Genomic DNA, 15,937 nt, shown 5'->3' on the forward strand with positions numbered 1-15,937 from the left:
GAGTTTATGGCTGCTGGCTGCCAACCTTGAGACCTTTTTTGTTTAAGAGCTAAAGGGCAAAAAAGCATTCCTTAACAGCCACCCAAAATAATAGCCAATTCTGAGCTATGACAGCCACCAAAACCAAAATAGCACTGCAGTTCAAAAGGGCAAACAGATTAGAAAGGGAGCTGCGTAGCTTTTGTTGTCACCTTGCTCTTTCTCTAAAGCGGGTCAACATGGTCTGAGGACCCCAGTATATCCACATTCAATACTGATTTTTAATTGCATATTTGTTGTGATGCCATCAAACACAATATAGAAGAAGGAAAAGAAGTAATAAAAGCACAATTGAAAATCATACAGTTTCTAGCACATCACATCACAGTTGCTACAACAGGAGGAAAAATTACTAAGCCATCCCCAAAGACCATCAGGAATTTCAAAATGGTCCGTGGGAAAAGAAATTTAAGGAACAGCTGCTCTGAGGATGATCATTGAGCGTCACATTGGATAAAACAACTCTTTTCTTTCCAGCATACAAGCATCAATACTGTTACTGATTTTGAGAAAGGAGACAAAGCCGTTGCATATCAACAAAATACTCAGAGGCACGTGTTTTTACAAAACACAGGAGCAAAATACAGTAGTGATTTCATTGCATCAGCCCACAACAGTTAAGGAGAGAAACCTATTTTCTTTTCTTTTTTTTTAAGTGCATTATTCAAACCAATTCGGTAGGTTAAAGACCAATATGGATTCACTACTCTTTTAATTGACAGGGAATTAATGAACACATCTGAGATGGAGGCGGCTGCAAGGCTAGCTTCTCAGCCCCACACATGGTGCCCTTTATGATGTCAGGTGCGAAGAAGGAGGAAATATGGCTGCCAAGGATCAACCAAAGGCCTTGAAGTGATCTTTTTCAAGGTAGGCTTGCTGTCAGTGCCGATCAGCTGATAGGCGGAAACAGGAAGTCTGCAGTGATCAATGGCACTGTAGTGTCTCTTAGGGAACTTCATATCACAGTTAATTCTAATGGGCTTCCTGCAACTTCCAGATAGCTGTCCTCTGTGCTTCACTCTGTCGCAGTTACCATTATGGGTTTTTTTTATCCTGTTTTTATTGATCAGGACAGCCTGTTGACTTTTCACAGCTGTCGAAAAGATCAGCAAACACATGTTTTTTAAATGACACAGCTGACACATGCATCACATTCATCAATCTTTGCAATAACAGATGTGACCAATATCTGCACTGCTAAGGACCTTTTATTATTCTGCACCTAGATATCATTCTTGAAAATAAATGGAAATGTACAAGACAACAGCACACCGCTGATCAGCATTTACAAGAAGCATGCTGGGATCATCCTGACGTTCCTGATGGGGAACTTTGTAATGCAGTCAATGCCTGCCTAAAACACAAGCTGTTCATTACTGGGAAATGATATATAATGAAACGAAAAGGATGTTTAAAATAACGTTTGTAAAAATAAAAACCACAGAAGCTTTTCTTTTGGGATTTATAGGAACAGAACTACCTAAAATGTATAGAAACTTATTCATATATGTGGCCAGTGCGTTTTTTCTAAAAAAAATGTTTAGGGGCACTCTCATTTTCCTACTCATATTGAAATACTGCCCCTCAATGAGGCCAAACTTAGATTCACAAAATGTTTAGGGGTACGCGTACCCCTGCGTACCCCCAGAAAAAAAGGACTGTATGTGACTACAGCGGCAAGAATGTTACTTGCCCCAAAATGGAAAGAAGCAGAAATCCCAGTAAAGGAAGAATGGCTACAAAAACTTATGGAATATGCAGAAACGGCGAAACTTACCGGAAGAATAAGAAATCAAGATAACAAACATTTTTTATAAAATAATGGAAATGGTTTACAGTCATACCTCGGGATAAATACGCTTCAGGTTGAGTGCGTTCAGGTTGTGCTCCGCGGCAACCCGGAAGTAATGCAGCGCGTTACTTCCGGGTTTCGCCACTCGTGCATGCGCAGATGGTCAAAATGACATCACGCTCATGCGCAGAAGCGGCAAAACGCGATCCGCGCACGCGCATATGCGCTGTCGCATCTTGCGTTATGTTCAGGATACGAACGGGGCTCCGGAACGGATCCCATTCGCATCCCAAGGTACCACTGGATTGAATATTTACAGATAAATTGTAAACAGATAAGAACATTGGCAGGATTATTGCAATAACCTGCAGTTTCATAAGAGTATATATTTAAAGAAGATGAACAAATGAGCAAATTAAATTAATTTGGATATGCGGAATATATTAAAAATAAATTTTTTAATCCCCCACAGAAAGTGGGGGAAGGAAGTCAAGTTTAGAAATGTCAAAAAGATTGTAAAATTAGTGAAATGTGTAAAATTAGTGAAATGCATAAACTTGAAAAGTTTTAATAATTTTTTAAAAAAAGATAATAGAAAGAAAGAAAAAAGAAAAACTCAGCTCTTCTGCGCTTGGAGGAACCCCCTGTGAACCACACTTACGGCAACTTGGGTGGAAGTTACACTGGCAAAAGGGGTGGCGTAAGTCAAACTCTTTTTTATTGTTTTATTTTCTTTGTCAGGTTTGGGCTGGCTCAGCCGGCAGCAGCCCTGTTCCTGGAGTTTGGAATGGAAATAGGTACGTTACACTGGCATAATCTACCCTGGTGCAACTTATACCAGCTTCTTACAGCTTGACTTGTTCTGCACAGGAGCAGAAGTTGGAGGGAGGATCGCAACCCTCTCCTCTGCTACACCTGTGCTCACGAACATTTATTCATCAAAACTCAAATGATAAACCCCACGTTTCCATGCAAGACTGGAGGGGAAAAAACAACAACCTGCACCTGTCAAAATTCTTATTTGCAAAACTCTTCAAAGAAGAGGATCTCTCATTCTCTTCACATCTGATCAGCCTAAACCCTAAGATGAAAGAAACTGAGCTTCTTTCAGGCGCTCCTTCCTCACCCTTGGGGCTCAAGTTTAAGGAAAGCTTCTGTTTCACAGCTATGGCTTCCCTCTGAGTGCATCCATTTACCCGGAGGACAAGGTGAAGACATCAATATTTTGCCTTTCAAGCTGAGAAAAGGAGTTGACGGAAGGGACCTCGGTATAAAAACCTGCAATGTAGCACGACTCCTTAGCCTTAATGCATGTCCTGTGCAATAACAGAAGCTTTAAAACATGCCGACACCCGGAAGATTGAGGTCCTTGTTTGCCTCCGAAGCAATATAACTTTATGTGTTGTGACTAGAACAGCCACTCTATGGAAAAAGAAGGATAACAATGGTGCACAAGATGTTTCTGTCTATGAGAGCTATACAAGTGACTCGGGAATAAGATTATTATATGGATGACCACATTGTTTGCAAGCAACAGGTCTCAGGTTAAATCTCTGACATCTGTAATTTGGAGGGCAGGAGGAGAGAGAGAATTAAGGATCAGGGAGGAGGTGATAGAAAATGACATGCCCTAATAACATAATGACAAGCATCTATACGAAATCCAAAATCAGGAGAGAGAAGAAACAGGAAGATCCCCAAAAGCACATTGGAGAAGATATTGCTCATCACATTTGCTCATCCATGCAATAAATAACAGGATGTGATAACATATTTATTCCCCTTGGCAGTGGCAAAGATAGCATGATATGGACCCCACCTCTCCTCTAACACTCTAACCACTAGATTATTTTGGCTCTATTAATACAGTGGACTTTTTAAAGAAGAAAATGTTAGCAGCAATCGAGGCCTTAAATCAAAGACCAGTGGATCAAATACACCAGTGGATCAAAAATGGATGAAGCATGGGGAACACTCTTAAAACACAGAGGCCTGCCTTGTGTTTTTACATGAGTAGAATGTGTGCTTTTATTTAAAATGCATCTCTGGGTTATTTGTGGGGCACAGGAATTTGTTCATTCCCCCCCCCCAATATAGTCCAGCCCCCCACATGGTCTGAGACATGCCCATGGCTGAAAAAGGTTGCTGACCCCTGCTCTAAAGGCTCTGTTTAGGTATCATGGTCAATCGCCATTGATATATCTGCCTTCCCCAAATACTTGTGATAGCTGTTTAAAAGTCATCTCATGTAATGATCATCACCATGTCTCACAAAAGTGAATTCCATTCCGAAATGGTACTCTGTCAGGAGAACAAGATCACTGAGCAGGCAAATCAGTTCTCAGATTATGAGGGAAAGGACTGCCTTTAATGTTTGCATACAGAAAGTCCCATGTTTACTCTCCAGGTAGGGTTTGGAGAGAACCCTATCAGAAAGGCTAAAGAACTACTTGCCAGTAACCATAGACACTATTGAGTTAGATAGAACAGTGGTCTGACTCAGCAAAATGAAGTTTCCTATGTTATTAATGTTATTTATATGGAAGGACCATAGTTCAGTGGTAGAGCACCAGCTTTGTCTGCTGAAAAATCACAAGTTCAGTCTCCGGCATGTCCAATCAAAGAATCTTAGGTTGCAGGGCTGGAAGATGCTCCCAGCCAGAATGTGCAATACTGGGCCGTCATCCAGTGCTTTATAAGGTAAAGGATAAAGGGACCCCTGACCATTAGGTCCAGTCGTGACCGATTCTGGGGTTGCGGCGCTCATCTCGCTTTTTTGGCCGAGGGAGCCGGTGTACAGCTTCCGGGTCATGTGGCCAGCATGACTAAGCCACTTCTGGTGAACCAGAGCAGAGCACGGAAACACCGTTTGCCTTCCCGCCAGAGCGGTACCTATTTATCTACTTGCACTTTGACGTGCTTTCGAACTGCTAGGTTGGCAGGAGCAGGGACAGAGCGACGGGAGCTCACCCCGTCGTGGGGATTCAAACCGCCGCCCTTCTGATCGGCAAGTCCTAGGCTCTGTGGTTTAACCCACAGCGCCACCTACGTCCCCCAGTGCCTTATAGACCCTGACTTATTCTTGCATGTTCTTCATATGCAAGGCTAAGTCATCACACTGGTGTACCCTACAGATACTAGCCCTGATTACAGAAACCAGCTAAGAATCCAGGAAGATTTCATGCTTATCTCAGCACAGGAACTGTATGGGAGAGATCGCTTCATCTCTGGGCCAATTCATCCAGAACTGAGCCTAAAGGGTTTAGTATTTCAACTTTAGGATGGAAGCGTAAGTATGCATGTGCCATGCTTTTATAGGCATTTAAAAAAAAATAGAATAAAACATTAGACATCTCTGGAGTCTTTTGCTAAAGGTAAGGTGGGGGAAAAACCAAGGGGGACAATCAGATTGAGGTTGAATCCTGACAAAACAGAAGTACTGTTTTTGGAAGACAGGGGGCAGGTGGGTGTGGAGGAGTCCCTGGTCTTGCATGGGGTAACTGTGCCCTTGAAAGACCAGGTGTGCAACCTGGGAGTCATTTTGGACTCACAGCTGTCTATGGAGGCACAGGTCAATTCTGTGTCCAGGGCGGCTGTCTACTAGCTCCATCTGGTATGCAGGCTGAGACACTACCTGCCCACAGACTGTCTTGCCAGAGTGGTGCATGCTCTAGTTATCTCCCGCTTGGACGATTGCAATGCACATTACATGGGGCTACCCTTGAAGGTGACCTAGAAACTGCAACTAATCCAGAATGTGACAACTAGACTGGTGACTGGGAGTGGCTGCTGAGACCATATAACACTGGTCCTGAAAGACCTACATTGGCTCCCAGTACGTTTCTGCGCACAATTCAAAGTGTTGGAGCTGACCCTTAAAGCCCTAAACGGCCTCAGCCCAATATACCTGAAGGAGCACCTCCACCCATCGTTCAGCCTGAGGTCCAGCTCTGAGGGCCTTCTGGTGGTTCCCTCCCTGAGAGAAGTGAGGTTACAAGAAACCAGGCAGAGGGCCTTCTCAGTAGTGGCGCCCGCCCTGTGTAACGCCCTCCCATCAGATGTCAAGGAAATAAACAACCACCTGACTTTTAGAAGACATCTGAAGGCAGCCCTGTTTAGGGAAGTTTTTAATGTTTGATGTTTTATTGTGTTTTTAATGTTCTGTTGGGAACTGCCCAGAGTGGCTGGGGAAACCCATCATCATCATCATCAAAACCAAAATCAAGCACTTTCAAGTCCCATTGATTTCAACTGCAGAGTTGAAGCCCTTGCTTCAATTTCTCTCACGGGTGTCAAATGAGCAACAGAGCTGGCTTTGGGTGGACTGTGCCTTAAAACCAATAGCATCCATTATTTTCCCTCGTCTCTTTCAGCCAACCACTGCCACCCCTGACCCCCCTCAAGATAAACAAAACAGGTACCTGAATATAAAATAATTTTAATATCTAGGGATTTCTAGGAGAGCTTTCTGATTCCAACAACACTTGTGCTTCACTATTTAGGTAACCTTTCACTATTTCCCCATGAAGCCACTACAAAAGCTTAGCAACCATTCAATATAATAATAGCCATCCTAGCGCTGAGACAATTAACATACCAGCCAGTTTGCTACTCTTGAAGCGTTTATAATGGAAAGAGGAAAAACAACACAACCAAAAAAAAACAACCCTTACATCAGGACATAGCAGCATGTTTTTCTTTTGGTATTGCAACAAAGTGTTTAAACAGCTAAATTTTTTACCTTTCAACTAATACCAGCACTGGGGTGTGTGTGTGTTTGGGAGAGGGCATTGTTAAGTATTCTATACAATTTATGTTGTATTTGTGATGTTCCATCCTGTTATTTTTATCTTTTGTTTGTAAGCCGCTTTGGGATTTATTTTAATAAAAAGTGGCATAGAAATAGAATCAACCAATCAGTCTCAGATAGGACACCCTCCGTGGACTCCATGGATTATAGACCCACCCTACCCAGAGGTTTTTTTTGGGGGGGGGTCCCTCAGACAGGGCATTGGATAGGGCCCTTTTCACTTCTCAGGGGTGGAACTGTACCTGCCCCCCCTTGCAGTGATGGCAACTTCTTAAGCTCCTCCTACTCACAGGCTGAGCTGTCAGGGAAGGACCAACTGATGCCTCCCCTTGGCCAACCTTCTCCATGATGCCACTGCTACCTCTCATCCCTCACCTGTCCAGCGGCTATTTCACCAGCCCACTTGCTGTTCCTCCTGCTCCTTGGTCGGGGCAGGCAGGCAAGCGGTTTGGGTGGCAAGGAGCAGCGGCAAAACCAAGGAGAACTGGGTGGCAGGCCACAGACAAGTATGTGGTGCTATCAGGGATGAGTTAATAGCTACATGGCTTGTCAGATTACACTTCATTCCGTCCACTGCACAAATAGCAAAGCAGCTTAAAAACAGTTTAGAAAGAGGAACAGGAAGAAATCCCGACGAAAGAAGAATGGAGAATGAAGTTGATGGAATACGCAGAATTAGACAAGCTTACGGGGAAAATTTGGAACCGGCAAGACCAGAGATTTACCGAGGACTGGAATAAATTTACAGAGTATATTAAGAATATATGTGAAGGTCAATTAACGTTTGTAGGTTTTCAAGAAGCTCTGTGATAATAATGGAAAGAAATATTGTTTTATAATAATTGTTAAGATTAATTTGGTTAAAAAAAACAACCCAATACAGATGCAAGAAATGTGAATAATTGTGAAAACATGAAAATTTCCAGAAAGACTGAAGGAAGTCTGAAAGTGGAAAGATTAGAATTGGATGTATAATTCAAATGGAATGTTTTTCTTTTATTGTTAAATTTGAAAATTTTATAAATAAAAATTTGTTTAAAAAACAGTTTAGAAAGAGGAGCAGCAATATGGAAGTTCCTGTTCAGTTTCTGTTAATTGATTCTCATGGGAAACTTGCAGATTCTGGCTTCAAACAATTAACTCAAGGCAGTGTCAATTTACTCTTGGCAGAAAGCCCAGGTCAGCTTGACCTAGAAACTGCTTACTCTGATTGGTTAACGACCAGCATTCAACTCTTAACTAGGGATTGCTAGCTCAGTTTGATGTGAGGTGTGTTAGGAGTAGAAGTGCTGTGTATGGTTTTGAGAGAGAGAGAAAAGAGAGGATTTATTTTGCTTTTATTTGTATGCAGAAACTCTGCTGGTTTTATTTTCTCCTTTTTAATAAATCCTGTAAATAGTTATTCTGAGTCTAGCTGACTAGTCATTACTGCCGCAACTAGCTTCTTCGCTGTGCAGGAAAACTCTGCTACGTTTGGGCTAAAGCCAATAGGGCTATGCCTGACACTTCAAAGTTCCAAGAGGTTATGGGTATTGTGCTGCCAGCCTGAGTTGTGGTGGTGTCAGCATCAACGGCGTTGGTTCCAGTAGTTCCAGAAGTTGTTGTTCCTGGCTGGTTCCTGACCGTGGTGAGCTGGTGACGCAGCGGACAGAAGGACAACAGCTGCAGCGTGTGAGTGCTGGGTGCTGTGGTTCCTGTTCTCTCTCTCGGTGGTCGTGAGTAGCTGGTTCCGGGTTCCAGGGACATCGCTCTCAAGATGGCCTCACAACCAGTTCAGATGGCTTTTGAGCGTCTGAATGACTCCAATTACTTGCTGTGGTCGGAACGCATGCAGGCAGTGCTGCAGAGGGATCGTCTCTGGCAAGTGGTGAGTAAGTTTCCTGCGAAGCCTGATGATGAAGACCTCGATAAAGACCAAAGAGCAAGGGCCACAATTGTCTTGGGGCTTGAAGATTCCCAGTTGCCGTATGTGAGGGGAATCAAGACAGCTAGAGGTGTGTGGCAAGCACTTAAAGAACTCCATGTGCGTGAGACAGCGGTTTCCAAGCTGTTCATTCGCAAGGCATTGTATAAGGCAATGTTACAGCCTGGGGTTACAATGCAGGAACACCTACACAGTTTACAGTTAAAGTTTACTGCGCTACAGGAAAGAGACTGTGCGTTAGACCAGCAGGAGAAGGTGGTTATTATTTTGAGTTCTCTCCCGGAAAGCTGGGATAATTTAGTTTTGTCTCTAGAAGGCATACAGGAGCGTGATTTATCAGTCAGTTACGTTACTGGGCGTTTGATTGAAGAATGGCAGAAGAGGCAAGAAAGGTCGTTTGCTGCAGAGGCTTCTACAGGCGGGCGGTTTGGAAGGAGTTCTCATGCCGTGCCAGAGGTGAAGCAAAAGCAGCGTACCGGTGAGGAGTCAGCGTTTGCTGTTAGGCGTTGTTTCCGATGTGGGTCCTCAGCGCATCTAAAACGACAATGTCCGGAGTTGGTCAAGTCTAAGTTGCCGGTGCAGGAGCAGAGACGAGATCAGCAGCAGCAGTGGAAAAAGAAATTCTTCAAACGAAAACAGTCGGCTCAGCTGGTGACCGGCGAGGTCAAGATTGCTGATGAGAAACAAGCGGTCTGGGTGGTCGATTCGGGAGCATCTCGCCACATCGTAAACTCAGATGACTTGTTTGTTTCCAAGAACTCAGCACAGCGCAGTCAGGTGGCTCTAGCAGATGGAAGTACTTCCGAAGTGATTTCAGGGGGTGCAGTTTTTGTTCCTTGTCTTTGTGAATGTCTGCAAAATGTACTGTGTGTGCCTTCATTAAGGAGCAATCTGATGTCTGTAGATTGTTTGCTAAAAGCTGGGTTTAAAGTGTATTTTGAAGGAGACAGTTGCATCATTAAGAAGGCTGGTGAGATTTTAGGCACTGCTAAGTCAGAGGGAGGCTTATTTTGGCTTAAAGCAGGATCTCAAGTTGCAGCAGTAGTCAGTAAATCTCAGCCTGCAGTGAACAACAAAGCTATACATGACAACTGTGTGCACTTATTGCATAGGAAAATGGGGCATGCTTGCTGGAAAAGTGTACTAAAAATGTCTGAATTGGCTGATGGGGGTAATTTAAAGAGTTGTAACAAGTACCTTGATTGTAATGTTTGTAAAAAGGTTAAAACCCACAGAGTCTCTTACCCCAGAAGTGACAGAGTTAGTGAGTCACCGCTACAGCTGGTTCACATGGACGTAATTGGTCCATTTGCTGTAAGCAGGGGTGGATCGCGTTTTTCATTAACAATTGTGGATGACGCCACACGTTATTCTTGGGTTTTTCCCATGAAGAATAAGGGTGACGTGTTCACTAAGTTTAAAGGCTGGGTGGCATCTGTGGAAAGATTTCTGTCCACTAAACTCAGAAGGATTCAGACGGACAGAGGTGGCGAATTTATGTCAAATGCTTTTAGAGATTGGTTACAAAAGCGTGGCATTGGGCACAGAAAAACGAACGTTTTTTCCCCAGAGGAGAATGGCGTTGCAGAGCGAAAAAACAGATCTTTACAGGATATGATGTTTGCCATGCTTGATGATGCTGATTTGCCCATGTCTTATTGGGGGGAGAGCATGCTCACCGCGTGTTATCTCCAAAACAGGCTCTTTCATCAAACAATAGGTACAACCCCGTACTTTAAATTGTTTCAGAAAAAACCCAAAATTGACCATTTGCATGTGTTTGGATCAAAAGCCTGGGTATTAATTCCAAAACAAATGAGAAAGAAGGGAGATCCTAAGACCAAACAGTTAGTGTTTGTGGGTTACCAGGAGCTGGGAAAAGGTTTCCGCTTTGCTGAAGGGACAAATGGCATTGTGATCTCCAGGAATGCCAGTTTTTGTGAACATAGTGGCTGGGAGAGACTACATGCCAATACTGAGGTTTGGTTTGAACCTTCCCAGGAGCTTCATGACTCTGAAGGTAAACATAGAGAATCAGACTCTGAGGGAGAGGAAAGTTCAGATAAGAGCTCTCAAGAAAGTGGAGTTAGCCAGAGACCAGTTGCTAAGCAACAAAAGAGAGGTCGTAGTTCTGAAGAGGAAAGTGGGTCAGAAGAAAAATTTTCTCCCAGAAGATCTAAAAGACAAAACAAAGGAGTGCCTCCAGTGCGTTTTTCTCCTGATACTGCAAATGTTTTTAGTGTGATTGCAGAACCCAAGAGTTTTCAGGAGGTGTTAAAGTTACCAAAAGAGGAGGCAGAGCTCTGGAAACAGGCAATGGAGGAAGAGATGTCCTCTCTGAATGAGCACAAGGTCTTTACACCAGTAGCAGCGCCTGAGGGGGCAAAGATTGTAGGCTGCAGGTGTGTGTACAAACTTAAACCTCTGGTGACAGGAGAGTACAGCTGACAATTGTGTTTATGTACGTGGTACAGGCAGTGATCAAGAGTTTTGTCTGATCTATGTAGATGATGTATTGTATGCCTGCAAAACAGATAAACAAACTAAGAGGTTTGCCAAACAATTGTCCAGTAAGTTCAAAGTGAAAGACTTAGGCCCGGTTAGGACATATCTAGGGTTGGAAGTGTGCTGGGCCCAAGATGGCAGCTGCCTAATTAGTCAGCAGAACAAAATTAAACAACTACTGACTACATACAGAATGCAGGATTGCAAAGGGGCAGTGGTGCCTATGGATCCAGGTTTCATAAAAACACTTCATACAGATGAGAGTCCTGAATTTGAACATCCTGATGTATATCACTCTGTAATTGGAAGTTTATTGTATCTAGCACAGTGGTCCAGACCTGATATTAGTTATGCAGTAGGCATATTAAGTAGATTGGTCTCAAAACCCACACTAAATGCCTGGAAAGGGGTAAAACAAGTTCTGAGATATCTCAAACAGACAATTGGCTATATGTTACAATTAAATTCTTCAGAGGATGAAATGTTGAGTTGCTTCTGTGATAGTGACTGGGGAAATTTGCCGGATAGAAAATCTGTCACAGGGCTGGTCATAATGGTCGGTGGAGCTTTAATCAGCTGGCGGTCACGCAAGCAAGACGTTGTAAGTGTGTCATCAACGGAATCAGAGTACGCCGCATTGAGTGAATTGTGCAACGAGGTGATTTATTTCAAGCATTTGTTAGCAGATTTAAATGTAAATTGTGGAGAACCAGTACAAGTTTACATTGATAATCAAGCTTGTATAACTTTAAGTAAAACAGAGGGTTTCAAATCACGTTCTAAACATATCTCTGTAAAATACCAAAATGTGCGTTGCTGTGTACAAGACAATATAATCACCTGTACTTATGTATCAAGTGAAGAAAATGTAGCAGATGTGTTAACTAAACCATTGGCAAAGGTAAAGAACAAGCGAATGTGCAAGGGTTTAGGTTTGCTGGAAAAATGATCTTCTACATAGGTGTATTTGATGTTAATTGTCCAGCAGAATCTGTGAGGGGGTGTTCAGTTTCTGTTAATTGATTCTCATGGGAAACTTGCAGATTCTGGATTCAAACAATTAACTCAAGGCAGTGTCAATTTACTCTTGGCAGAAAGCCCAGGTCAGCTTGACCTAGAAACTGCTTACTCTGATTGGTTAACGACCAGCATTCAACTCTTAACTAGGGATTGCTAGCTCAGTTTGATGTGAGGTGTGTTAGGAGTAGAAGTGCTGTGTATGGTTTTGAGAGAGAGAGAAAAGAGAGGATTTATTTTGCTTTTATTTGTATGCAGAAACTCTGCTGGTTTTATTTTCTCCTTTTTAATAAATCCTGTAAATAGTTATTCTGAGTCTAGCTGACTAGTCATTACTGCCGCAACTAGCTTCTTCGCTGTGCAGGAAAACTCTGCTACGTTTGGGCTAAAGCCAATAGGGCTATGCCTGACACTTCAAAGTTCCAAGAGTTCCGGGTCGCACGATTCTTTCCCGCTATCAACTCCAGGCACATCTTTAGAGCAGCTGGAGTTTTAGGGTGCAGAGGGTGCCGAGCTGAGCAGGTACAACATTGAGAAGACCCAGAACCGAGAAGATCTATTTGGGGGTGCCAAATTTTGACCTCACGCCTGGGGCCACGTTATGAAAGATTTCTAAAGTCCGTCCCTGACGGAGTGTCCAGATAGGTCTGAGAAATGAGGGGTCAAATCTACCTAGCCCTTGTTCCCGAAGACTAAGTGCTTGCAGGACACCATTCAAAGCACTTATAGGGGTAAGTGGTGTCTTTCCAAAGTGGTCCAACATAGAGAGCAGATGGGGATGGGGAGATGAGGTGCCCAAATGCATGCTGGGCATATCTTTGGCACCTGGAGGCAGGTGATGAACAGGAAGCTATTACATGCCCTGGTATAAATAAGTCACTCTATGACAAATCGGGGTTGGGGGGTTGGGGGGGGAGTTGCAGAGAAAGAGAAAGGCACCTGCGAAGGAGGTCTGTTTCAGCTGTTGATATCCAACCCCTTGCTGATTCCTCCCAGCCTACCTGCATATTCAGTATGGAAGAGGTAAGCACAAAGCTACTTGGCAAGGATCATATCCGGGACTGTCTTAGAGGTACCGGCACATATTAGCCTCTGAGGAACTAGTTTATACGCTTTATTGCATAAGCTGAGAAAGCAATATTTCAAAAAAGCACTACATTCCAGATGTTGCTCGGGAAAGTGGGGATTTCTTTTTGTTCTTCCCCTTCATCAGGGTAGGAACCAGGGGATCCCTGAAATCAGTCATGGCTGAGTTCCCAAGGTGCCTGCCTTCGGAGTCAAGGGAAGACTTAAAGGGAAGAAGCTTGAATATTGTCAAAAGCTCTTCAAGACCAAAAAGCAGTGAAAACATTTGGCGGCCGCAAACAGTTTGGTCTCCAATAGAGCATTCAGCAAACGCTTCAGCACTTAAAATAAAACACACAGCAATTATCCTGGGTAGCAAGTAAAGTTCAAAAACAAAGTATTAGCAAAAAAAGAGATGGGGAAAATGGTTCACAACTGTTGAGATGTTTCCATCTGTACTTGGGGGAAATATGTTCACACCTGTACATCAAACCCCTTTTTCTTATTATCATCAGCTGAAATACAAACTTTATATAATTTTAAGATTAAGACAAAAACACACACACAAATAAAAAACAGTGGAAGGGAAATGGTATAGTTTCAGAATTCATTTTTTAAAAATTGTGAAAATATTTATATTCCCATTCCCACGGATCTTAGAAAATGGATCAGAAGGCAAGCAGGTCTTCAGCCTCCTCGTACATTTCTTTGCAGCTGGACCTTTCTCGAGGCGTGTTTACTCGGAAGTAAGTCTCGCTGGATCCAACGGGGCTCACTCCCAAGTAAGGGGCGCAGAGAAGGTCCAGGGGCGCGCAAAGAGCCTCCACCGTGGCCATCGGGAAGCGCGAGGAGCTGTTCCTACAAACAAAAAAACCCTCTCCTTCTCCTTCTCCTCCCTCTCGCCCTCCCCACCATCCCGGATCTCCGAGGAGACCCATCTGCTTCCAAGGAAGGCGGCGGATAGAGAAGAAGAGGGACTTGCGCACCGTCCAGCGCCAGCATGGAAGGGAAATCCTTGCAGTTGGAGACGCCGGTGGAGTCGGTCACGCACGTCTTCCACAGGTTGGCCCAGAAGGTGGCCGTGGTGATGACAGTGCCGTCGATGGTGGACACTTTCCAGTAGTCCGTGGGCAGCGTGGACGACACCAGCACCCAGCCCGAGATGACCAGCAGGAAAGCCAGGATCTCGGCCGACGAGTTGGCCATGGCGGGGAAGGAGGAGAAGATGGAGCGCTGCGCTCTCGGAGCGGGAGGCGAGAGCGCACGGCCCTTCCTCGCAGCCTCGACGGAGCGCACCGAGCGACTGAGCGCCCCGGCCGAGCTCCCCACCCGGGCGGCAGCATCCTCCCGGCGGCGAGGGAGGAGCCGGCCGCTCCACGCCCCACCCCGGGCGGCGAGCCCTCGCGGCCGGCCTGGCCAGGGCGACGGGCCCCGGGAGGAAGGCTGAGGCTGGAGGGGGCGACGCCTCGCCTCAGCGCCGCCTTCCGAGGACCCTCCTCCTTCTGCCCTCGCTGGAGAGAGGTCTGTAATCTGTAATTCCAGGTAGGGTTGGCCGTCTGTCTATTAGGATGATGGTTATTACATACCCTCCAACTTTTCTCTGATGAAAATAGGGACGTCTTGTTCCATAATAATAATTTTACTCTTTATACCTCGCCCATCTGACTGGGTTGCTCCAGCCCCATCTAGAGTCGGGTAACTCCAGACCCTCCAGCCTTTCTCTGATGAAAATAGGGCGTCTTATTCCATCATAATAATTTTGCTATTTATACCTCACTGTATGGAAGTGAGAGCTGGACCATAAAGAAGGCTGGTCGCCGAAGAATTGATGCTTTTGAATTATGGTGCTGGAGGAGACTCTTGAGAGTCCCATGGACTGCAAGAAGATCAAACCGATCCATTCTGAAGGAAATCAGCCCTGAGTGCTCACTGGAAGGACAGATCCTGAAGCTGAGGCTCCAATACTTTGGCCACCTCATGAGAAGAGAAGACTCCCTGGGAAAGACCCTGATGTTGGGAAAGATGGAGGGCACAAGGAGAAGGGGACGACAGAGGATGAGATGGTTGGACAGTGTTCTCGGAGCTACCAGCATGAGTTTGACCAAACTGTGGGAGGCAATGGAAGACAGGAGTGCCTGGCGTGCTCTGGTCCATGGGGTCACGAAGGGTCGGACATCACTAAAAGACTAAACAACAACAACATCTGACTGGGTTGCTCCAGCCCCTCTGGGTGCCATCCAACATATATAAAGCATAATAAACCATTAAACATTAAAAAAAAAAACCACCTTCCCTATACAGGGGTGCCTTCAGTTGTCTTCTAAAGGTTGTGTAGTTACTTAGCTCTTTGGCTTGGGGGATCGGATAACTCCATACCCTCCAACATTTCTCCAATGAAAATAGGGATGTCCTAAAGAAAAGCGGAACATTCCGGGATCAAATTAGAAACCGGGATGGATTCTGTAAATCCAGGACTGATCCCTGACACCAGGATCTATTATTATTATAATCATCATTAATAATAATAATTCAAATTATAGGCCACCCTTTATCCAAAGATCCTAGGGCGTTGTAAAACATTAGGAACGTAATTATGCAGCATAATAATAAAAACATAATACACACACATTTAAGAGGCCAAAGATTATTTAATGACCAAAGGCCTGGGTAAAAAGGAGTATTTTCACCCGGTGCCTAAAGATATGTAATGATGGCACCAGGTGAGCCCCTAAAAGGAAGCAAACAATATTACCCTCCATCTAAAAAACCCCACCACCAGCCT

At 44.4% G+C, this 15,937-nt stretch overlaps 1 protein-coding gene across 3 annotated transcripts in view; it reads right to left on the reverse strand.

Moving 5' to 3' along the window:
* The window catches only part of CLDN10 (claudin 10), a 105,751-nt gene that overhangs the window by 18,011 nt on the left and 71,803 nt on the right, over positions 1–15,937 (reverse strand). The window contains exon 1 of one of the 3 annotated variants that reach the window (XM_081908299.1): positions 14,142–14,452. The exons of the other annotated variants lie outside the window; for them this stretch is intronic. Coding sequence (XP_081764425.1) covers positions 14,142–14,361 — 220 coding nt within the window. The 5' untranslated portion in view covers positions 14,362–14,452. Of the gene's footprint in view, positions 1–14,141; positions 14,453–15,937 lie in introns of those variants that run through there. 3 annotated transcript variants of the gene reach the window in all.

Source organism: Podarcis melisellensis (assembly GCF_964234715.1).
Source record: "Podarcis melisellensis genome assembly, chromosome: 4".
NCBI classification, from domain to species: Eukaryota; Metazoa; Chordata; class Lepidosauria; order Squamata; family Lacertidae; genus Podarcis; species Podarcis melisellensis.